Here is a 25716-nt window from a genome sequence, read left to right on the forward strand (position 1 = left end):
TGGAATCTACATCACAAGTTTGATGGCCACTCCTCTAAAATGTTTTGTACAGACAATGACCTGCACCCACACTCAACTATCATCTGTCCCATCAAAAGTGCACAGCAACATCTCTAACCTCATTGCTTGAAATTGGAGCCACATTTGCCACCTTTTCTGATTAATTTGATAGATATATTACTGATGGTTAAGTTATAGAGAAATGAAAAATAAATATTCAAAACATCTACCATATATTTCGGACTATAAGACGCACCCTGATTTTAGGGGAGGAACATAGGAAAATAAAATTTTAAGCAAAACGTGTGGCCATGACACACTTATGGGGTGACAATCTGGTGCACTGCTGAGTGACACTACCTCCATAATAATGCCACCAAATTCTCTACTAAATGTACCCCATCCAGGTAATGATCCTCCTGCTTTGTATATGATCCCCATCCTGCTATATGACCTGCATCCTGTGGAACAAAAAAGAAAATAAACGTTTACACTCACATTTCCTCACTCCATGCTGCATCGCTTGTCTTCCTGTCTGTGTCAGCAGCAGTGCCGCTGCCCTGTGTGGAGCTGATTACCGTTCCCAGCAGCATCGCGATAAGCTCCTGTCTGCCTACTAATGTGTATGGAGTCGTGCGCACAGCGATGACTTCATCACTGTGCACGCTCTCCACACACATCAGCGGGTGGCAGACAGGAGGACATCGCGATGCTGCAGGGAACAGTGACCAGTGAGTACATCGTACTTATTCACTCCCCCTTTGCGCTGATGATGATGCGTGGGGAGCAGTGAATACAGCCGCACATGATCACTCCAGGCTGTAGTTGCCAGGGGTGATTACATGGGCCGGCTTCTAATTATGTGCGGATCCCCGCCCATCATCCCGCCCACCTGTCAGCACCGGCTTGATCGCTGAGAGATGATGGGCAGGAGGATGCATGCATATGAAATGAGCGGGCCCACGTGGTCACGACAGGCGCTGCTACAGTCTGCTCACACTGCCGTTGTCTTGCTCCACCGCAGCACCCTCATTCCCTGCAGCCATGCCCTACATTGAGACTATAAGACACACACCCCACTTTCCCCCAACATTTGGGGGGTGGGGGGAGTACATCTTATAGTCTGAAAAATAAGGTAGATTTATTCAGTATGGACAAAAAACAGCAGAAGGTTATCAATGAAGTTATTAATAATTTAGGTAAGGGTAAGTAACTGAGGTAAGTTCTGGTAATATAAATCATCAAGATCCACTTTATCAAGATCCATGCAGGCTGCACATAGGAGTGCAAGCAAAATGCAGCCTAGTGTTGTGCTGAAAAATAGCTAGTAGGACCATAACTATAGTTCGAGTATCTAACTATTTGTACTCATTATACTCATAATGAGTACTGTCTAATACACTTGTATTCATTCTGAATAGCATGTTTAATGCAAGTCAATGGGGAAAAACTCTCAAAGTAACGAGTAACCCAAATGCCACACTATTTCTGTGAATAGTGAGGAATTTGGAATACTCGTTCCCTATTGACTTGCATTGCATACGCTATTCGGAATGAATACGTGAATATTAGACAGATACTCGCTCTACTCTTAAGGGTGCTTTACACGCTGTGATCTCGCTTGTGAGATAGCTAGCGAGCGTACCTGCCCCCGTCGGTTGTGCGACACAGGCAAATTGCTGCCTGTGTTGCACATCACTTATACCAGTCACACGCATTTACCTTCCCTGCGACGTCGCTCTGGCCGGCGATCTGCCGCCTTTCTAAGGGGGTGGTTTGTGCGGCGTCACAGCGATGTCACACGGCAGCCGTCCAATAAGGATGAAGATAAGTGGAACGTAACATCCTGCCCACCTCCTTCCTTCTGCATTGCCGGTGGAAGCAGATAAGGAGATGTTTGTCGTTCCTGCGGTGTCACACATAGCGATGTGTGGTGCAGCAGCAACGGTATTAAAGAAAAAAAAGCGACGTGTCAACGATCACCAATTTTGGACGTTTTTGCAATCGTTGATCATCGCTCCTTGGTGTCACATGCTGCGATGTCGCTACCGGCGCCAGATGTCCGTCACTAACGACGTGACCCCGACAATATAGCAATGTCGCAGCGTCTAAAAAAACCCTTAATGGTAAAATTCCCTCCTGAAGGCCTCTTCAACCTATGGTCCGTATGGTCTCCTGATCAATATCTGGCTATCTTCATGTCCATGACAAAAGCAACACTCCTGACTGAAGAGAATAGACCTCTGGTCCAGACTCATTGCTATCTTGCTTTTCACAATGCTGGAGTGAGGTCAGTGGGTCACCAGTATCTGGGCGTCTGGTTCATAGTCTAATGTCGTACAGACAATGTGCAATGTCTTAGCTGCAGTATGTGATAGGATATCTAATTTCCCTTACGATCCAGAATGGATCAGTATCTGCGATTCTTCTAATCAGATACTATGAGGGTAATGCCATGAAGAGGCCTTCAAGTGAGAGCTTTACACCGGCCTACTCCTGAGATTATGAAGTGGGATGGCAAAATGTACGGTGTCTAGTATTGATTGAGTGATCGTACCAATTCTACAGCAATTTCACCATAGTATCCCAGAAGACTTTTTTTATATATATATATATATATATATATATATATATATATATATATATAAAAAGAGAATGCTGAGCCACGGGTTGCTTGTGCTACATCTGGGACATCAAAGTGAGCTGCCAGCAGCGGATCTTGATGATTTATAGCCCCAGCACGACTGAACATTCCTCAGATGATCAATGGGAATTCTTCACATGGCATCTACACCACATACCTAATAAAGCCAAATGTTTTGAACAATTTGTCATTTATCATCAATTACACATCAGCACCAAGTCTTTCTATCATTCCATGACTTTTCCTGCTTGGTGTTACAATTGCACCTTATTATATCCCCACATGCAGAATAAATTCCATGCAACACGCACATATATATATATATATATATATATATTATGACGATACCCAGGTTATACTTTCTGTATACGGATATATAATTATATAGGAAATGCTCAGGTTATACCAGCTGTACTGATATAATTATATACAGGTCATACCAGCATGCTCAATATGACTCTTTATAAGAAGATATACAACATATACCAAGTCTAGAAGTTTTGATTAATATGAAGCAGAGATTTTCATATAACTACTGTGTAAATATGAGGAAAATGTCGGATATCAGATGTTATATGGGGTATTAATTGTATCTTAAAATCACATTTCAAGCTACGTTCACACAATGAGATTTTCACACTTTGTATCTGTGTAAGGGGTGGACGGGCCCCTTACAAAGAGGAGTACTTTTCCCCCCCTGAAGATACCCCACGCTGGGGGTAGATAAAGCTATTAATGTTAATGATAAATTGTGTTTTTACTGTATTAGTGGGTTCCCCCCCCCCCCTAGTGGCCTGGTGGGACGGCTGTCCCCATAGAAACAGTGTAGGAGAGAGGTGGAGCCGGCAGCTTGGGGGAGGGAGAGAGAGTGCTGTAGGGAAGAAAGGTTGAGTTTGAGTTAGTCGAGTCCGGGATGGGGGAGAAGGAGCAACGGGGGCAGAGTGTGGGAGCTATGGTGGCAGCTAGCAAAAGAAAGGAGAAAGAAAGTGTCCTAGTTGGTGAAGCAGAGTTGTGTGGGTCAAATCTGCGGTAGCCGGAGCGGGAGCCCGGGTGCAGAAGACTAGAAGTAGCCGGGCAAGGTCCCCTGAGAAGAGAAGACAGGAGCAGTTTTTCCCCGGCAGGAATTGTGATTGCTTGTTACAAGATTCGTGCATTGAGCCTGTTGTGAAACTATGTGCAATAAAATGCCGTTTGGTTCAACTGATGCCCGCCTGCAGAATCTTCCTGCGTCTGTCAACGTGCTTCCTTCATCCACACTCTGCCCCGCAAAACAATCCCCTGTCCCAATAGTGACGGCGGGGCCGGGGGTTAGCCTGTCACGCAGAGGGGCCACGACTACAACCCCCGAGGCACCCCCGGCACCCCGTTACATCTGCACCACACGAACAACAGCAGCAATTAAAGTCCCGGCACAGAAAATGGATTTGTAGAAACCTCCATTTGCTGCACTGAATCCTGACCTGCAGGGCCTGAAATCTACAATTATCTCTCTGTGGTTCCTGAGCTTCACCTGTGGATTTTACCCATAAATTTGCATTAGATGCAGGTAAAATCCTTATGTGATCTGCTCATGTCTGTGTCAATAAAGTTTTGTCAAAGCCAAATACCATGAAGTATCAAAAAAACTTTATGAAAAACCTGACAAAGGGGCAAAAACCACAGCATCAATAACACATGTGGAAAAAAGATGAGTAGATAAAATCCTGAAGCCGTTACTTACATTCATGCTGTTATTCGCTCCTCGTGTTGCTGATTTCCATAATGGTCTGATGTCAGGAAGCTCCAGGTAACTACAAGCACAAGCTTCTGTTGCCTCCTGAGTCCTCAGTACTGACAAGTCTTCCTCTAACAAGTGATGGACACCGTCCTACAACACAACTGATTAATTAGTCTGCTCCGGTGCTGCCCTCCCTGAGAAGCCGCCCGAGTTTAATCCAACCCTCTCGCCTCACAGCTTTCTTAGGCTCTGGTCACACTCAGTCTATATAGTTAAGCAGAACCATTGGTGGCTCAGTGGTTGAGCACTTACCATGTTGTCAATGCTGGAGTCCTGTGTTCTAATCCTACCAAGTACAACAATTAAAAAGTTTGAAAAACAAAAGATGATGGATTTAATATCCAAAAATCTCTATCTTGGGTTTATTAATAGTGATGTTTTAGGCCGGTTTCACACATCCGGCATTTCGCCGGTTTGCCGGATCCGGCGCTCTCCCATACAGTGACTACAGTGACAGCGCAACAAGCGCCGGTCACATGCTGTCATGTGACCGGCGCCTGTGACCCGGAAGTTACAGCGCTGTCACTGTACTGTATTGTCTGTACGGGAGAGCGCTGGATCCGGCAAACCGGCGAAAAGCCGGATGTGTGAAACCGGCCTTAGTGAGGTCCTGGCTTCAACGGTCATTAAGTCAAAGAACTTAAACAATCTTTGACTTGGTGGTGGTTTCATCACTTGTTCTATACAGAAGAAAAACAAACTCATCTTATGCGACTCAGGGGTTAATGCCAGTATTTTTGGAGAATTTCTGAGGTCTAGGGTTCAAATCCTCCTGTTAGAAGCAAATTTTCTTCTTTCTTTGACATCATATAGCAGAAATAAACAGCAGCTCTTGAAGACACCATGGTGGCTCAGTAGTTAGTTTTCATGGTTTGTTACACTGAAGTCCTGGGTTCAAATTGCACTGTTGATGACTAAAAACAATTGTGGTTATTTCTTTGACATTATATGGAGGGAACCAACAGCATATAATCCCTGTGGCATGGTGGCTCAGTGGTCTATGCTGAGTCAGACTGAATTGAACTCCTGGGTTCAAATCCCACTAAGGATGACATCTGCAATGAGGCTGTATGTTCTCCCCATGTGGGTGTCTTTGTTTTAGTAAGCATGTTATGCTGAATTCAAATCCCACCTTAGACAAGTTTGATGTTATATAGAAGAAACAAACAGCATCTAGTTAGGGCGGCACAGTAGCTCAGTGGATAGCACTGGGCTTTGTGGAGTTGGAATCCTGGGTTCAAATCCAACCAAGGACAACATCTGCAAGGAGTTTGTATGTTCTCCCTGTGCTTGCGTGGGTTTCCTCCGGGATCTCCGGTTTCCCCCACACTCCAAAGACATACACAGGTAGGGAGAGAGGGACCCACTGTGCTTCCTGACCGTGCTGTTAAGGATCCTACAGTGGGTGACGTTTAAATGCTGCTGTCTCTTTTCGACAGCAGCATCTAAACGGTTAGCTAGTATGAACACACCCCACAGCAGGGGGTTTTGCTAACACTAAGAATCATGGTCCACTAAGAATCATGGTCCACTAAGAATCATGGTCCACTAAGAATCATGGTCCACTAAGAATCATGGTCCACTAAGAATCATGGTCCACTAAGAATCATGGTCCACTAAGAATCATGGTCCACTAAGAATCATGGTCCACTCATTAGGAGTTTTAGTTCTACCGTCATATCGGACTTATAAGTACATTTAGTGGGGCAAATCAAGATGCCTATAATTATTGTAGTGTATAACATAATATACAGTCAGGATCTAACATAGACACTATATATTTAATTAGAAAAAACTCCTGAAACTGGTATGATCTTAGTTAGGGAAACCCCCTGCTGTGGGGTGTGTCTTGTTGAAAAGAGACAGAAGCATCTAAACATAATTCACTGGAGGGTCTTTGGAGATCCCAGAGGAAACCCACACAGACACAGGATAAATAAAGATATGATCATATTATTGGAGTAAACTCCTTTAATCTGTTTTGCAACTGTAAGAGAGAAAGATAATATGTGAAATACACTTTTATCCACTATAGCACATATATAGGAATAGTGCAAAGTGTTTAGATACAATTTGGAGGAGTTCACAGGCCTGGAGGTAGTGAAAGTGAGGAGACAGAAGGTTGGCAGACAGTGGTGGCCGTCTGCAGGAGTTAATGGATCTCTGTGGAACCGTAGGACCGGGGTCGGGCGGTGGGCCGCCGGTACCGAACCGGGGAATGGAGTGAAGCTAAGCACACAGGCAGGGCCTGTCAACGGAACAGTAGGACTGGGGACGGGCGGGGAGCAGACTTGTACCAAGCACAATGGCAGGGCCATCGGACCCCGACTAGGCTAGTAGCCACCGACAACGGTCACATCCAAGAGTGACCGGAACCCCCAGGGTTCCCTAACACCCAAGACCCGACAGAAGGCAACCGTCCACACAGTGAGGATAAAAAGCCACCGCCATAGGCTAGAGATCCAAGGGCCAGCGGCTACGGGCAAAACGGGCTCCTTCGATACATACACGCCAGGGAGCGGACTACCAGTGGGAAACCATCGGAGTCAATACATTCACAGCGGTGCAGGGAAAGACAGCCACCATCAACCTGTCCGGGGAGAGCAAAGACACTGCAGCCGGCTGTGGGACCCGTCCATCAAGCCGTTTGGTTTACCAGAGACTCTGTGCATCTGTGCCTGAGTGAGTGCCTTCCTGCCTCCTCGTATCACCATCCGGGCCCCGGAATCACCAACCCCTACCCACGGAGGGGGAACCAACATCCTACCTGCTCCCTACCATCGCTCCCTGTATCCCCGTCATCAGCAGCGGTGGTGCCCATTATCACCACGACCCATGGGTGGCATCACAAACTATCTCCCAAAACAAACGACCCCCTTTTCACTCGTGGGCGAGGAGCGCTACTCGAGCCACCGAGCAGCAGCACCCCCGGACCCGAGCGTAGCGAGCGCGGCCCCTCTGCCCGCGACACATGTTTTCAGTGTGAATCTCTAAAGTAGTTTGGAGGTTAAAATCACCATCACAAACCATGTATTCTGTTATTGGAGAGTAAAGGCCACTTTACACACACAGAGATAAATCTGTGGTTGCAGTGAAATTGTGGACAATCAGTGCCAGGTTTGTGGCTGTGTACAAATGGAACAATATGTCCATGATTTCAATGCAACCACAGATCTGTGTAAAGTGGCCTTAAGGGCGCTTTCACACATCCAGGAGCACGCCGGATCCGACAAACGGGAGAAAAGCGTATTATAGGGTTTACTCGGCCAGGATGAGAAAATACGTGATATACTGACAATGTTGGCAGCTCTTGTGCATTCATATCCACTATTGGAGAAGTGGATGAGCATTGTAACGCTGGCGTCCCTCCACTCTTCAATCTCCCCTGCGCAGGGCGGCTCTCCCCATGGTGCCCGGTGTCCCTACTGTCATCCACGTGGCTTATTCTTCCCGTGGCTAGTGTGTGTGTCACAGGTCCTCAGGGACTGCTCCTAGGGCATGCGCACGCTGTACGGTCTTCCACAAAGATTTAGTGAGCTACCCCTAGGATGTACCTCCCAACCTGTTCTGCCCTGTTGAAACCTTGCGTGTGTGTGTGTGTGTATGTGTGTGTCCGGGATTGGCATCTGCACCGTTGCAGCTATAGCCACAAAATTTTGCGCACTCACACTTCTGGACCCCGAGAGCTTCATAGGCTATGTTTTGAGGGGAAATTTTAACCCCGCTCTTTACAGTTATTCACCAAAAAACCTGCCTCCATTAAAGCGAATGGAGCTGGGAACCACAGTGCAGCCAGAACTTCAGAAGAATGCGCAGCCACACCCTTAGGCCGGTTTCACACATCCGGCTTTTTGCCGTTTTGCCAGATGCGGCACTGTCCCGTACAGTTAATACAGTACAATGACAGCGCAACAAGCGCTGGTCACATGCTGTCATGTGACCGGCGCATGTGACCCGAAAATTACAGCGCTGTCACTGTACTGTATTAACTGTACAGGACAGTGCCGCATCCGGCAAAACGGCAAAAAGCCGGATGTGTGAAACCGGCCTTATATGGAATGTTGGCGTGTCACGATGCAGCCAGGGAAAGAGAGAGACACAGACAGGGTAAGAGAGACACAGACCGGGTAAGAAACAGACACACAGGGTAAGAGACAGACAAAGACAGGTAAAAAGACAGACACAGAGAAAGAGACAGACAGGGAAAGTGACAGAGATAGATAGACAGGGAAAGAGATTGAGACAGATGGAGAAAGAGACAGAAACAGTCAGAGACAGACAGGGAAAGAGACAGACAAACAAAGAGATAGAGAGAGAGACCGAGAGATATATACAGAGGGGGAGACAGAGATTATAATTACATTTCTATCTATTTGTTTTGTGATTTTTGTGTCCAGAATACATTTTTATTAATACATTCTATTTTGTTAACAGCACTTATTAACTCGGGCGAAGCCGGGTAGTACAGTTAATATATAAAGTAAATAAAGAGAGTGTAAGTAACAAAGATAACAAAAATACACTATATAAGAGACGGTGCTATATATAACAAAAAAGGACATTATATAATAAGGGACAGCACCATACATAACTAGCAAGGATGCTAATAAGTGACAATGTTATCCATAGTGTTTACATAGTGAGTACACTAAATACTAAATGACACTGCTATTGTGTCACCCCTAGGCAGGCGAGCTGCTCGAACACCATATCCTACGGCTACAGTCTCAGTGATAAAATTACTGGTTCTCTGTGCTGTCCCAACCCGACAGGTACTTTGGTACTATGGGTGGAGAACTATTTTCTCTGTAGGTCAGTGGAGGAACACAAAGGAAGTGTTCTGGTGACTGTAGGGCGGGGTTAGCAAGAGCAACTGGAAATCATTCCTGACAATTCTTCCTGGTCATAAGCTTTGAAAGAATATTAAGGAATAAAAATTTAACCAGAGAATAAAGGCTGCTTTACACTGTACGACCGATTGTGCAATTTCACAATCGATCGTACCTGCCCCCATCCTTTTTGCGTCATGGGCAAATCGCTGCTCGTGGCGCACAAAGTCGGTAACCCCCGTCACACATGCATACCTGTCGTGCAACCTCGCTGTGGGCAGCGAACGTCCACTTCCTGGAGTGGGAGGGACGTTCAGTGTCACAGCGACGTCACACAGCCGCCGGCCAATGGAAGCGGAGGGGCGGAGATGAGCGGGACTTAAACATCCCGCCCATCTCCTTTCTTCACATAGTCGGCGGCGGCCGCGTGACGCAGGTGAGCTGCTGTTCATCGTTCCCGGGGTGTCACACGGAGCGACGTGTGCTACCCCGGAAACGATGAACAACTAAATTAAACGATATTATGGAACCTAGCGAGCAGTACACGAATCACGATTTGTGAGCGATACTGCATCGCTAGGAGGTGTCACACAGGCCGGCATCACCAGCGATGCCGGATGTGCGTCACAAAAACCGTGACACCGACGATCTATCGCACAATAGATTGCCTGGTGTAAAGCAGCCTTAAGTCTTTTAAATGTCTCTCCATTTTACAAGCAACCATGTACAGGTAAAAAAAGAAGCCCATACAAAGTAATACTTTTCCATGTGGGGAATAAAAAAACGAAACAACTGGTGCACTAAAACCCAGCAGCTTAAATATTCAATTTGTGGTGTCATTGAGTTAACTTGACTGTACAGACTGATGTTTTTTAGGATAGACCCAAAATTGATTAATCTAGCACTGGCAGGAGACACTTTCAGAGGTCATGGGCAGGTTCAATAGATAATGAACGGCAGTATGGTGGTAAACTAAATGGAAAGAGTGATTTTTTTTTACGGGGGGGAAATCAATGGAGTCTGGTCTGGAGGCTTTTTTGTAGCCAAGAGTCATTCATGTTGTTGATAGTCAGATGTTTAGCAGATTTGTGCAGATCCTTCATGTGATTCAATACAAATTGGATCATGAGCCCTGATCGGCACAGAATATCTTGTTTGGAATAACCTCCTGCTGAGTTTTTTCAGAATCTGTGTACAAATAATCAAGAAGAAGTGATCATGGTGACATAGCTAATGCATGGTGACCTCACTCAAGTTATTTGCAGTCAGATGTGGAGGACCGTGGGAACCTCCAGCTGTGACCTGAGTGACATCATCGCTGATCGCGCAGCTCACTCAGTCTCTGCCTGAAGCCATTCATTCATTCACACAGTGATTATTAAATCCTGGCATCCTCGTGTGAATTATGTCAGACCTGGGTGTTTTTGGGTTAATAAAGAGGTGACAGAGGGTGTTTTTTTGTACTCTAAAAAGAAAAGGATTTTTATAGTGTTTGTGTTTATTTCTTTTCCCCTACAGATTAGTGATGGGGGGAGCTGTTAATAATAATTAACATGATGATCGAATACCACAAATATTCGGCTTCGCAAATATTCAACAAATAGATGGCTGCTATTTGACTATTTGCGAATATTCGATGCACAATTTAAGTCCATGGGAAACCTGAATAACAACTTTTCGGCCTTCCCATCAGTGGATTTTTACTTCTGATGAAGGAGTCAATAATAACTCTGAAACCCGTTGAAAAAAAAATAATCACGAACATTAACCCTTGGATTCATCTCCTGCATTTCTCCATGGCAGCGCGGTTAACCCTTTCCTTTCTCTATTGCTACTGCTGGGTACGTGGCAGCCCACGTGGATTATACTGTTACGGTGGTTGTGTGCTTCACAACCCCCAGAGGTGAGTGTATCCTAGTACACTTTTATTTCTCATGCCTGTAAGATGAGAAACCATTTGCGCCTTTTTGTCTTCTGCAGCACTGATTCACACATTAAAGGAAAATCAGTGAGCGTTCAGAGTGTTGAACCTCCACTGATTTAGAAACTTCCCATAATACATTGAGTGTCCCTTTTTTGGGTGTTAGAATGAATTTGGTTTATCTTTCATAGCAATAAATGTTTCTCTGATTCATTTGTATGTAAAAATATTCGCAAATTAAGAAAAAATAAATACATTTGTGGTTTTCCGATTACTTCTCACCTCAAAAGAAAACTGTACTTGACAAAGTCACTTACTTCCCCTTTCGGTCCAGATGTAGCACTTTTCTCAGGGAACCACAGAGAGCGTAATATATTTGTATTAATGATGAATCAGATAAAGACCCATTAGATAGGTTTAGGGTATGAATAGTACACAAAATTCTATTAGGTTGGGAAGGGGAAAAATTGCCTTGAAATTAAGTTTAATTACAAAGTAATGAACACGGCTGCCTCTACTTTGACGGTCATAGATCATCATGAGGTGGAATTTCAAAAGTCATAGGTCATAGTGAGCAGCATGGAGGAAGGCAATGGAGCAGCGGAACAGGTCTTGCTGTACGGCATATGGGTCAATGAGGCCTGGGACACTGAAGTACACAGATTAGCAGTTGGACACCGAAATGATTTATTTGAAAAAAAATACAATTGATTAACCCCAAACACCCAGTTCCAACGTAATCCACATGAGATGCCATGATGATCCTCTGCTCTGCTACATACTGAACTCACAGTGCACGGGCACAAAACATAACCGCATGGTGTGGCTGCGGAGATCATTGTGGGACCTTGTATGGATTACGTCAGACCCGAGTGTTTTGGGGGTAAAAGATGGTGGGTTTTTTTGTATTGTATTTGACATAAAGGTTTTTGTTTTTTTTCCGGTGTTTGTATTACATAAACACCTCCCATTACCAATCTAGGGCTTAGTTGCAGATGTGAGCTGCCATTAACCCCTTATGTTACTGACTGCCATTGCACCAGGACAATCGGGATGAACCAGGTAACATGCCGGGATTGTCGCATCTAATGGATGCAGCAATTTTGAGCAGCTGCAGGCTGCTATTTCTAGGTGGGGGGGACAATAACCATAGGACTCCCCAGCCTGAGAATACCAGCCGCCAGCTGTCAACTTTAAACCTCTCCAGCCCCCAGCCCTTAATAACACATACATTTTGCCTTCTATTGAATTCAATGGTGTTTGAATATATTCATCAAGCTGTTCAGTTTACAGTGGGATTATCGGCAAACATTAACCAAACCATGACAGGTTCACTGATCTGTTCTGCAGATGCACCACTTGGACCCACACTTATCTACAAACAGATGTATCCAGACATGTAGCCATAGCTGCTGTGAATGGACACATAGGTATGCATGCACAGATTTTCTCATTTTGTTGTACGAGTGTTCCAAAAAATATGAGCACACCTATCCGGCTGATCTAGAACTGTAAGAAATTAACTCAAAGAGCGGCGCGTGTGCAACCACAGCATCATGGTAAGGAGTTGGATCCAGCATCTACCAGACAATTAAGACATATTTAATGGAATAAATTACCACAAATATTGAAAACATTTTTTTTATTATTTTTGACGCTAATATGGGACAAGCAAATAAGAATACAAAGTGATATGTGAAGCAACGTGACTTTACTTTGGAAAGTTAAAATGTTGATTCCATTATTGTCCCTATTAAATTATTGGGTTGCCTGCAATTTATATTTTACTTGAAATTCTTACTTAAAAATAAAAGAAAAATGCAAAATTTAAAAGAACTTAAAGGGGTTTTCCCACAAACAACGTTCATTTTAAATTTGATTTTAAATCAATAGATCTTAGTGTATTAATAATTTCCACAATTGGATGGATTTAAAAAAAAATGTTCCTGTGCTGAGATAATCTTATAAATGTGTCCCTGCGGTGTACTGTGTAATGGCTGTTTCTGATCATGCACAGAATACATTGTGATCATACTGTGGTGCCCTGGACTAGCCAGGTCGTCACAGGTAACACACACTCCCCCCCACTCCCCAGACAGTTACATTAGCCAAACACAAAACCCTTGTTGCCCCCCTCCAGGGTCTGATGTCCACACCAGGTGGGGCGGAGCAAGGTGGTTGGCCCCACCCACCGAGGAGTTCACAGGCCTGGAGACAGGAAAAACAGGGAGATTAGTCTTGGAGGTTGAAGTGAGAGGAGTGAAACGGAGAGTGTCTGGGTTTGTGGCCCAGGCACTGACAGCAAGGTTGGCAGATGGTGGTGGCCATCTGCAGGAGTGGTGGATCAATGCGGAACCGTAGGACCGGGGTCGGGCGGTGGCCCGCCGGTACCGACCGGGGAGCGAAGTGAAGCTAGCACACACAGGCAGGGCCTGTTGACTCCTGTTGACCCCTGTTGACCCCAACTAGGCTTGGAGTCGCCGTCAACAGTCAAATCCGAATGTGACAGGAACCCCCCGGGGTTCCCTAACAACCAAGTCCCGTTAGAAGGCAACCGCTCACACCGTGAGGATACACAGCCACCGCCAACGGCTAGAAATCCAAGGGCCAGTGCCTGCTGGCAAAACGGGCTCCTCCGGCATCCATACACCGGGAAGCGGACTACCATTGGGGACCCATCGTAGTCAATATAGTACACAAAGGTGCAGGGAAAGACAGCTGCCATCACCTGTCTGGAGAGGGACACAGCAGCCGGCAGCGGGACCCGTCCATCCAGCCCTTTGGTTTACCGGAGACTTTGTGCCTCTTTTGCTGAGTGAGTACACCCGTGCCATCCGGCACCGCGCCGTGCTGTCCCTGCAACCCTGCACCTCACCTACCCTGCCTCCCCGTCTCACCACCGGGCCCCGGGACCACCAACCCCTACCCACGGAGGGGGAAAACAACATCCCAGCTGCTCCCTAACATCACTCCCGGGATCTCCGTCACCGGTGGTGCCCATCTTCACCACAACCCGTGGGTGGCGTCACGGACTAAATCCCCAAAACAAACCAACCCCCTTTTCACTCACGGGTGAGGAGCGCCACTCGAGTCCACAGATCCGGCCCACCGCTCAAGCCACCAAGCAGCAGCAGCGCTGGACCCGAGCGTTAGCGAGCGCAGCGCCCCGCCGCCCGCGACAATACCACGTCTCTTGGGCCAGGGAGGAAGGAATTACAGCTTGGGATTGTTTCTCGGAGGTAAAATATTTTTTGAAAAACAGCCAGGGAAATGCTCAGATACCATCCCATGCTGTGCTATCTGTATACTCTCTTTTGCGTCTTCCCCTGCCCAGGAGATGTGGTATGATCAGACCATGTCCCTGTATGGTCGGACACAACCATTACACAGTACACAGCAGGGGCACATTTATAAGATTATCTCAGCACAAAGACATTATTTTAAAAATACATCAAATTGTGTAAAATATTATTCTAAGATCTATTGATTAAAATTGACTTTCAAATTAAACCCTTTATTTATAACATAACATGTCCACACCAAAGAGTTTTCTTACACTTTTATATAGACATTAAATAGGAGCTGGAAAGAGAAATCACGCAAATAGGGTCTTATTAAATTAGAAATTTAAAGAGAAAAACTCAGAGGCTCACATCCTATGGTTATGGTGGTTGTGACCTGCACAAACACCTGTAGGCCGCTGTAGAACCCACGTGGAGATAAAACAATGGGAATGAATAAAGGGTCAATCTCCTGTGCCGCTGCCACAGTACAGACAATGTAGATCAATTACGATTTATTGGTCAACGCGTTTCAAAGCCCTCAAGGGCTTTTTCATCAGGACATATAGGTATAAAATGGTCTTGATGAAGAAGTCTTTGAGGGCTTTGAAACTCGTTGACCAATAAATCATATTTGATCTACATAGTCTGGCCTGTGTGGCGGTGCAGGAGATTAACCATTTCTTCATTTTCATTATTTGATCTCTATGTGGGTCCTGCAGCGGCCTACAGGAAAATAATTTCCATTGTTTGATTACCATAAATATGACACTTATTTTTGGAAGCTCTGCTTGGTCCAATCCATCATCAATCTACACATTTCTTGAACCAAGAGTTGGCTTGGTTCAAGTTAACAACTTCATATACGGGTAACATTTCAGCTTCTCCATTGGGCCATTTTTATTTTATGTACTTCATCTCCTCCACATGGGTACTTTTCCTAATGAATATGGCCACATGAAGAAGAGGAAACTTTATTTTTGGTGAATTTAGTTGCCATTTCCTTCAGTATTCAAGGGTCTCCTTATTCATAGACGTTGGAGCCCAGTTTTGTTCAATGAGTTGCTCAATCAATACTGTGTTGGCTAATTTTGCAATTTTCTTTCCATTTTGGGCACATAAGTCTTAGATATAACACTAAATCTGAAATAATAAGAATAAATCAGGAAGATAAGAAGTTGTCACACATAGAACATATACGCGGTTCCTATATTCGCTTTCTCTTGATTATTCACTCTTCACTTCTCTTCATTACGCCGCCATCTTCAGTTTTCACTTCACATGAGTATTCTCCAAAATCCTCTGGCTGGACAACGTAGATGTTACAGATATCATCGCTGCTGAATTTTTGTAGGATTTGCCCTGCTTTATAGAAAGCAAATTGTAGTTCTTCATTCTGTCTGGAGGAATGGAGACTTGTCTCGCATCTTAGGGTCATGTTTTCTTTTGAAGTTGGGTTTTGGATCACTTTTATTTTTGGAGTTGTGAACAGGTCTAGAGAGGAACAGTGATGACAAGACTTTACTGATTCTGGGATTTTTTGTTATAGAAATCAGGATATTTAAGAGATTATTGCAACCAGAAATAATAGTCTAAAGGCCGCTTTACACGCTGCGACATCACTAGCACTTGCTAGCTATGTCGAGTGCGATAGCATCCACCCCGTCATACGTGCGACATTTGGTGCTCGCTGCTGTAGCAAACATTATCGCCAGCATCACACGCACATACCTGTGCAGCGACGTCTCTGTGACCGCCAAACAATCCCTCCCTCAAGGGGGAGGTGCGTTCAGAGTCATAGCGATGTCACTGCAGCGTCACTAAGCGGCCGCCCAATAGAAGCAGAAGGAAAGAAATGAGCGGGACGTAACATCCCGCCCACCTCCTTCCTTCCTCATTGCCAGTGGATGCAGGTAAGGAGATGTTCGTCGTTCATGCGGTGTCACACATAGCAATGTGTGATACCGCAGGAACGACGAACAACATCGCTAGTGCCCAAACAACTATATTAAGGAAAGGAGCGACGTGTCAACGATCACCGTTTTTGAATGATTTTGCGATCTTTGATCGTCGCTCCTTGGTGTCACACGCTGCGATGTTGCTATCGGCGCCGGATGTGCGTCACTAACGACGTGACCCGGCGATATATCGGTAGCGATGTTGCAGCGTGTAATGCATGCTTAAGTCAAGCCAAAGTAAGGAGACTTATAAGCCGTGCAATGCTCTGTTGGGAATTTAAATATGCAAGTAGCCTCTTCAAAGCAGAACATCTAATGGCGGGCAGCAATCCTAAAATTCAATATTTACTCAGTAACATAAACAATGCAAAATATAGAGGACAGAACTTTTTTTTTCTTTTTTTTTTTAAAAAAACTCCTAAAATACTATCAATATTTAACAAGATATTAATTTGTTACCCAATCCTAAATTGTTCTAAATTAGTGTCCTAAAGACTGGTACACATGAAGCATTTGAAAAGGGACATTATTTAAGCTTTGTCTAAGGCCTCCTTCACACATCCGAGAAAATCGTGCACGTTTTTCACAGACGTGTCAAAGGTGTGTATTGTCCTCCGTATGCCGTTTTAATGGCATAACGTGTGTTCTCCGTGTGTTATCTGTGATAACACACGGAGAAGGGGAACTTTCTCCTCACCTATCCCTGGCGTTGCTGTCCGTGGTGCTGATCCTCTGTCTCCCGCCCTGCCGACTCTTCACTGCTGCTGCTTATGCCCGCAGTGGAGTGAATATTCAATGATCATAATGAGCGGGAGTCGGAGGCAAATAACAGCAGCAGAAGAGATGGCAGTGCTGGAGAAGGCGAGTATAGATATTTTTTTTTTTTTTACAACACATGTGTTTTCTCCGGTGCGTGTCAAACGAATCACATCCGTGCGGTCCGTGTGCGGGCCCCGTGTGACACCCATGATGCCGGAGAAAAATGGACATGTCTACGTGTGGAGCACATGGGCACACGTATGCTCCACACGTACACACAGTCCAATAGCAAAACACGCACGTGTGCGCAGACCCATTGATTTTAATGCGTCTACGTGTGCCCGTGTCTTCGGCACGTGAAGAAACGGACCTAACATGTACCGGTTGAATTTTCACATCCAAGTTTAACGGCCCAAATATCAATCGCGATCTGTGGACTTGCCACCGGTCTCCTGACCCAAACTTAAGTAAGGCACAGAAATTCAATTACATGTCCTGAAAGACAATCAATGGACTTACCGCGAACTAATATAGATTCTTCATCTCCATGGTTATAATATATCAGGTTATGTTTTACTTGTTTTGTACATTGGTATTTCCCAATCATTTCCATGTTCACCCTTGGGATGTGAAAATGATCATTATAGCCCCAGTTTTGAATGACCGTGTTATCTTTGTAAAATATGGTCTGTCCGGCGGTGTATCCAGGATAGTGATGACATCTCAGTGTCAGGTTATCTCCTTCATAAACATAGTTGGGTGTCTGCAAGATGACCCAGCCTGAAGCAGAACACAACATTTTATTATATTTTCACATAGAGAATTATTTTTATAAATATATTACAAAAACGTAGACATTTTCTGAAGTCGGACATGGTATAGTTGCCTCAAAGCCAATCTTTAGCCTGTTCCAAGGAATTGAAGGGTCTACCCTCAAAAAAATTAACAAGCGAAATAAAATGTTGATATTGTCCTTGTAATAACCCAGTTGCACAAAGGCATGCATGAGATGGTACAAGTAACCAGTACTTGTTCATACAACTTCTGGTTTCTTGTCCAACATCATATCGATTTGCGAACAATGTTGAAGACACATGGTCATTTATGTCAGTTTTCCAGTATATTGCATATTAAATGAACGGTGTCTGGAAAACTACAACTTGCCCTTCTAAAAATAAGCTCTCACAGGCATTATCACTGGACAAATAAGTACCCAGTGTTTAAGGGGTTATTATAACCTATGAGGCAGTGTTATGTAAACACAATTGTTTTTAGTACTACATATATATATATATATATATATATATATATATTACACACTGTATATTATATAGTATATTATAGACATGTCAAATGGTCAAAATTGTCAAGTTTTAGCACTTATTTTTTTCTTTAAATCCAACATCAGGATTTTCTGGTCTCTATTATGAAGCTATGTCTCTCAGGATCCTCGGGGGCATGTCTTTAGGCTGCTTTGCATAATTACCCTGTGAGCCACACCCATTAGTACAGAACATAAAAATAGCACTACATAAAAAGATTCATCTCTCTGAAATGGTAGGATTAATTTTAAAAAAAGAAAAAAAAAATATTATTCAAGGGAATAATATGAACAAACACTAATAATAATGAACAAACACTGGTCACTTTTCAACTTGTGACTGATTACTATTTAATTAATGCATGACTCTTGTTATGTAGACATTGGTCATTTCCCAATTTATCCCAAGTTTATCTGCACCTGACGGCTGATCTGACAAGTGCCTGTCCCAGATGTGGTTGGATTGGAGATTAGCTGGTGGCTATTAACCAATCAAATCACTCCATTAGTTTCTGACAATGGGATTTAAAGTGTGTCGGTGGAGAGAGCGCAATTGCCTGCTCCTATCGGCGCTCCCTTGACTTGATCTTAAGGTACCGATCGGTTTTCATGACATCCGAGGGTCAGCTGATGATCCATGATTGTCATTATGTACTTCCTGTGCGTCTCGGCTGTGAGTGACATTCATAGAACATGATTTTTGCTGTACAGAGCGGTCCTGATACTAATGCTCTGTTCTATACAGCACAAGTGATCGGATGATCACAGCTTTAAGTCCCTACTAGTAAAAACAGTAAAAAGTAAAAAAAAAAATAAAAAATGAAAAACAACAAAAAAAGTGTAAATTGAAAATATTTTTTGCTTTAAAAAAACACACATATTTTGCTTTCAAAATTGTGTGAACTATCAAATTGTAAAATAAAATAATCTTATTGGCGAACAGCATAAAGTGAAAAAAAATATCAAGTTGCGGCAGCTAAAAATTGCAGTTTTTTAGCTGCCGCAACAGAACAGAAAATGTAATAATAGACACTCAAAACCTTGTATAGACCCCAAATAATATTAATCAAAATGTCGTCATACAGCCACAAATTGCAAGAATTGAAAACGTTACGGCTCTCAGAAAGTTGCGACACAAGCAAGATTTTTTTTTTCCAAAATTTCAGAATGTTTTTTCAACATCTAAAATAAAAAACAAAAACTATACATGTTTGGTATCTACAGTACATAATCAGACTGTTCTGGAGAATCACAGTGCTAGGTAAGTTTGATATTAAAATGAATTCTATATTACTTACCGTTAGATCATATGATAAAATGTATGGTTTCGTTCAAAACTACAACTCATCCCTCACAATCCATCGCAAGGCTTTATCAATGGAAAATAAAAAAATGTTATGGCTCTAGGTATCAGGGGAGGGAAAAAAAAGAAAACACAAAAAATGGTAAAAAAAAAATCTTTTGGTCCTTAAGCGGTTAAGGTTGTGGTTAGGTAAATAAAATCTACAGCAAAAGTGAATGTTGGTGGCTGCTAAGTCTATACCTAGGTGGCATTGGTTTGTCATAACACCATAATGTATATGTAAATAATCAGATCTATCTCCATTGTACTCACCGTTACTGACATCCAGTCTATGAGAATCACTTGCATGTTTCGAGAAACATTGGTAACTTCCGCTGTGTGAAGTTTCAGCAGAGTTTATGGCGTACGTTTTACCGGTATGTACATGTGTCCCAGTTTTGAACCAGTCATACTTCTGATCTTTCTGTTCACCAGAGCCCACGTCACACATCATTGATAAGGATTCAGTAGTAAATATCTTTTTTACATTCGGCGTGAAGGTCACCACTGGTCTGGATGAATGTCCTACAAAACCCCATAGAGAAAGAATGGTTATGGACTATTTTAATATCTTATAGTACAATGCCTGTCTGAAATGGCAGACAAAAAAGAAAAGAAAGGAATAAATTAACTAAACACACCGGCCAGACAATGTACTAGTGGATCAAGTACAAGACATTGTACTTGAACACAAACAGTGTGAAAAGGAAAGTGCTCAGCACTAAAGGTCCAGTCACACTAAGCAACTTACCAGCGATCCCAACAATGATAGGGATCGCTGGTAAGTTGCTAGGAGGTTGCTGGTGAGATATCACACTGCGACGCTCCAGCGATCCCACCAGCACCCTGACCTGGCAGGGATCGCTGGAGCGTCGCTACACGAGTTGCTGGTGAGCTCACCAGCAACCAGTGACCAGCCCCCAGCGCCGCGTGGAAGATGCTGCGCTTGGTAACTAAGGTAAATATCGGGTAACCAACCCGATATTTACCTTGGTTACCAGCGCATGGAGCTACACGTGCAGAGAGCAGGGAGCAGCGCACACTGAGCGCTGGCTCCCTGCTCTCCTAGTTACAGCACACATCGGGTTAATTACCCGATGTGTGCTGCAGCTACATGTGCACAGAGCAGGGAGCAGCGCACAATGCTTAGCGCTGGCTCCCTGCTCTCCTAGTTACAGCACACATCGGGTTAATTACCCGATGTGTCCTGCAGCTACATGTGCACAGAGCAGGAGCCGGCACTGACAGTGAGAGCGGAGGAGGCTGGTAACAAAGGTAAATATCGGGTAACCAAGGACAGGGCTTCTTGGTTACCCGATGTTTACATTGGTTACCAGCCTCCGCAGAAGCCGGCTCCTGCTGCCTGCACATTAGTTGTTGCTGTCTCGCTGTCACACACAGCGATTTGTGCTTCACAGCGGGACAGCAACAACTAAAAAATGGCCCAGGACATTCAGCAACAACCAACGACCTCACAGCAGGGGCCAGGTTGTTGCTGGATGTCACACACAGCAACATCGCTAGCAACGTCACAAAAGTTGTTCGTTAGCAGCGATGTTGCTAGCGATGTTGCTTAGTGTGACGGGGCCTTTACTCTTCCAGGCTAGTATGTCTATGGTAGCTTACTGGAAACTAATCCAGAAAGTTTTAACATATATTGTATTTTCTGGCATATAAGATGACTGGGCGAATAAGACGACCCCCAACTTTTCCAGTTAAAATATAGAGTTTGTGATATACCATATATACGAGTATAAGCCGACCCGAGTAATGTGCCCATTGTTTAGTTATGTCCCCTGCAGTAATGAGCCCATTGTTTAGTAATGTGCCCATCCTTGTCCCCCACCTTGTAGTAATGAGCCCATTGTTTAGTAATGCCCTCTTACCGGTCCCTTTCTTGTCCCCTATTATGCTGTTTACACACAAAAACCATTATTCTCACCTCTCCTCCGTTCCCGCAGTGACCTCAGCTGCTTTTTGTAGACCGCAAGTCACATAGACCCCTCCATAATAGCGTCCGATGCACAGGTCTGCTGTCTGCCGTCATGACTTTACTGCAGTTGAATGTTTTGTAGTGCCGTAAAGCATTTAACTGCAGTAAAGCGCTGTCAGCAGCGGACCTATGTATGGGATTCGATCAAGGAGGAGTGTTTCTTGTGGACCACAAACCCATAGACTCCTCCATGATTGCGTCCTGTACACGGGGCCGCCGCCGTTACTGTCAGCACTTTACTGCAGTTGAATGCTTTATGGCACTGCAAAGCATTCAACTGTAGTAAAGCCATGATGGCAGCGATGGCCTTGTGTACAGGATGCTATCATGGAGGGGTCTATGTGCCTTGTGGTCTGCCAGAAGAAGCTAAAGGCCCTGCGGGTATGGAGGAGAGGTGAGAATAATGTTTAATGTGTGTAAGAAGGGGACCGGTAGGAGGGCATTACTAAACAATGAGCTCATGCAGCAGCGTGCACCGCCGATTAAGATGACACACGGCGTATAAGACGACCCCCATGTTTGAGAAGATTTTCAGGCGTTCAAAAGTCATCTTATATGCCGGAAAATACGGTAGATATTATATGATGAGAATATATATATATTTAAATGAAAGCATGGTCGGAAAAATAGACGGAACAAGGTGAAGACGACGACCAATCAAGATGACAGTGGAGAAGACCCTAGTGGACTGATCTAGGCTTTCGCAAGATCGATCTTGCTCCAGAGCGTTCATCCAAGTTGCCGTGGCACGAGATTGAGTTGAAGTCATTAAAAATTAATAATAGTAACAACAGCAATATATATTAAAGTTTAGTTATATAATATTTATATAGTGAGATACAGAGTGAAATTACTTGTTCAAAACGTTTTTTCAAAAACACAATGTAAGTAACTTACCTGCATTTATGATGGCAAACACTATAAATTAGAAGAGAAAATGTTTAATGATGTCGTACAGCATGGTCCTTGTACAATCCACATTCAAAATTATTAAAACATAAATTGGTATTTATCATCCCCAAAACTCAGAAATAGTTGAAATGTTAAAAGTACATCTAAATTGTTAATATGATAATGACAAATACTGTAAAGGAGGAGTGTGACCAGGTTATAAGGGACCAGTTTTTGACCTTATTTTATTCCCACTGCTTCCCCGAGTTGGTCAGTTTTAATTTTTTTAAATCCACCATATGGTTTTAGAGATATGGACCTATAGATTTAGTGCTTACTTTCTATAGTCTTTAAAAGGGGCACGGCTCTAAGGTTCATTGTACACAGCAAACTAAAGACACACCCACAGAGAATGTATGCAACGCCCCCTTGTATATTAGCACAGAATAAAAAGGCCCATATTTTTGGAACAATATGGTGGATTTTTAAAAGACAAAAGAATGAATAATGAGGGGATCACTAGCAATAAAATAAGAGCAAAAACTTGATACTTTTGGTTGAGTATCAGGTTCCACTTTAAGTACACCTACATGGTACAAAATAAAAGAAGCTTACATCGAAGATATTAGTTACATTGCTAAAAGTTATAATTCTATAAGCAGATATGGGTATTTTTCTTTAAATATACATAAACAATTTTTAAATTATTATGAGAATTTTATTCCTAATTCTATAACTATTCTTAAATAATAATAATAATAATAATAATAATAATATTTAAGAATAGTTATAGAATTAGGAATACAATTTTCATAATATTAATTATTATTCTTAATATTATTAATAATAATTTTAATATTTAAGAATAGTTATAGAATTAGGAATAAAATTCTAAATATTACAGTTTTTAACTGAAGGATGAAATATTTTCTACCAAGTTTTACGAAAACAGGGTTTGATTTTACAAATGTCCTCTATTTATACCTCTTCATGCAAATTGAAAAGAGGAGCAAAAATGTTTTACTTTGATTTTAACTCTTCAAACACTCAAAAAAGTAATATTAATAATAATAATTACACATATTAGGTATAACTGCTTTCAGAAATGCCCAATCTATTAAAAAACAAAAAAAAAATATGATGGGTAAAGGGCGTAAAGAGAAGAGAAATTCAAACACCAAATTTACATTTTTTTTGGTCCCCATAACATTGAAATAAAATGTAATAAGAGTCGATTAAAACATTACATCTATCCAAAAATGATATCAGTAAAACGTCAGCTCAGGACACAAAAAATAAGCCATCACTGAGCCCCAGATCCCGAAAAATGAAAACGTTGCAATATTTACAATTAAGAAGATTAGACAACCCATCAAAACCTTTTTTATGGGCAACAATCAGACGGAAACGGAACTATACGAAAGTTCTATACTTACACAGTAATAAGACTGACATTTCTATGGACATAATGGATGGAAACAATGCTGATGACAAACAATGCCGGTGGTTGGATGAAGACGAGGCTGCTGACTGGAGACAATACTAATGGATAGAAGCAAGAATGAAGGATGGGAGAAAGCTGCTGAATCTAAAAAGAGAAGTTCATTTATGCAAGTGTCCTCCTGTAAATTACAATGAGGATGGACGGAAGGAGAATGTTGAAAGATCAACTGTCAGTATAAATTGTTGCCAATTTCAGTCTTTATTATTGTATAGAGATAAATATGTGAAATACAAAATAGATACATTTTACAGTGCATTGAAAAAAATATTCATTCCCTGTCAACTTTATCACATTTTGTCATGTTACACCCATAAACATAAATGCATTTTATTATATTCATATATTCATATTCAAGTTTGTGACGTGTAAAGGAAATAATAGATGGTTTTCTAAATATTTTGAAATACATATCTGAAAATTGTGACATGCATTTGTATTCGGCCTCTCTGAATTAATATTTTGGAGGAGCATCTTCCAATGTTACTACTACTACAAAAGTCTTTTGGGGTATATCTCTACCAGCATTGCACATCTAGAGACTGAAATATGTGCCCTTTACTTTTTATAAAATAACTGTAGCTCAGTGAGAATGGATGAAGAGCGTCTGTGAACAGCAATTTTCAGATATTGTCACAAATTCTTAATGAACATTGTTAGTTTTCCGACACACACAGCATTTTGCATTTAAATAAAATAGTTCTAGTTTCATCTCATCTGGCCCAAGCACCTTTTTCCACATAACGGCGTCCCCTACATGGCATGTGGAAGAAGGTGCACTAGTGAGAAGATATCAAAGTAGAACATGTTGGGTTAAATGTAAAAGACTAACCCAGAACATCTCCTCTGAAATCACCATTCCCACTGTATCACATGGTGGTGGCAGCATCCACTGTGGGGAGGCTTTTCTTCAACATGGGGCAAGGAAGCTGGTCAGCAGTAATGGGAAATTTAATGGAGGTAAATACAATGCAATTTTGGAAGAAAACCTGTTAGAGGCTGCAACAATCTTGAGACTGAGACATAAGGCTACTTTACACACTGCGATATCGGTCCCGATATCGCTAGTGTGGGTATCCGCCCCCATCTGTTGCGCGACATGGGCATATCGCTGCCCGTGCCGCACAACATCGCCCAGAGCCGTCACACATACTTACCTGTCCAGCGACGTCGCTGTGACCGGCGAACCGCCTCCTTTCTAAGGGGGCGGTCCGTGCGGCGTCACAGCGACGTCACTGAAACGTCACTGAACCGCCGCCCAATCGCAGCGGAGGGGCGGAGATGAGCGGGACGTAACATCCCGCCCACCTCCTTCCTTCCGCATAGCGGCCGGGAGGCAGGTAGGGAGAGCTTCCTCGCTCCTGCGGCGTCACACGCAGCGATGTGTGCTGCCGCAGGAACGACGAACAACCTCGTTACTGCTGAAGTAACGATAATTGGGAATGGACCCCCGTGTCGCCGATTAGCGATTTTGCACTGTTTTGCAACGATGCAAAATC

At 43.2% G+C, this 25716-nt stretch overlaps 1 protein-coding gene across 1 annotated transcript; it reads right to left on the bottom strand.

The window, feature by feature from the left end:
* Positions 1-15199: 15199 nt before the first annotated feature.
* LOC142257653 (high affinity immunoglobulin gamma Fc receptor I-like) lies at positions 15200-23094 on the bottom strand. The gene is made up of 5 exons (XM_075329789.1): positions 23055-23094; positions 22723-22743; positions 20106-20357; positions 17689-17949; positions 15200-15946 (listed from the first exon to the last, which is right to left on the bottom strand). The coding sequence occupies exons 1-5, from the start codon at positions 23092-23094 to the stop codon at positions 15684-15686; spliced, it is 837 nt and encodes a 278-aa protein (XP_075185904.1). The 3' UTR covers positions 15200-15683.
* Positions 23095-25716: the final 2622 nt, after the last annotated feature.

Source organism: Anomaloglossus baeobatrachus, chromosome 12, assembly GCF_048569485.1.
Source record: "Anomaloglossus baeobatrachus isolate aAnoBae1 chromosome 12, aAnoBae1.hap1, whole genome shotgun sequence".
Lineage (NCBI taxonomy): Eukaryota > Metazoa > Chordata > Amphibia > Anura > Aromobatidae > Anomaloglossus > Anomaloglossus baeobatrachus.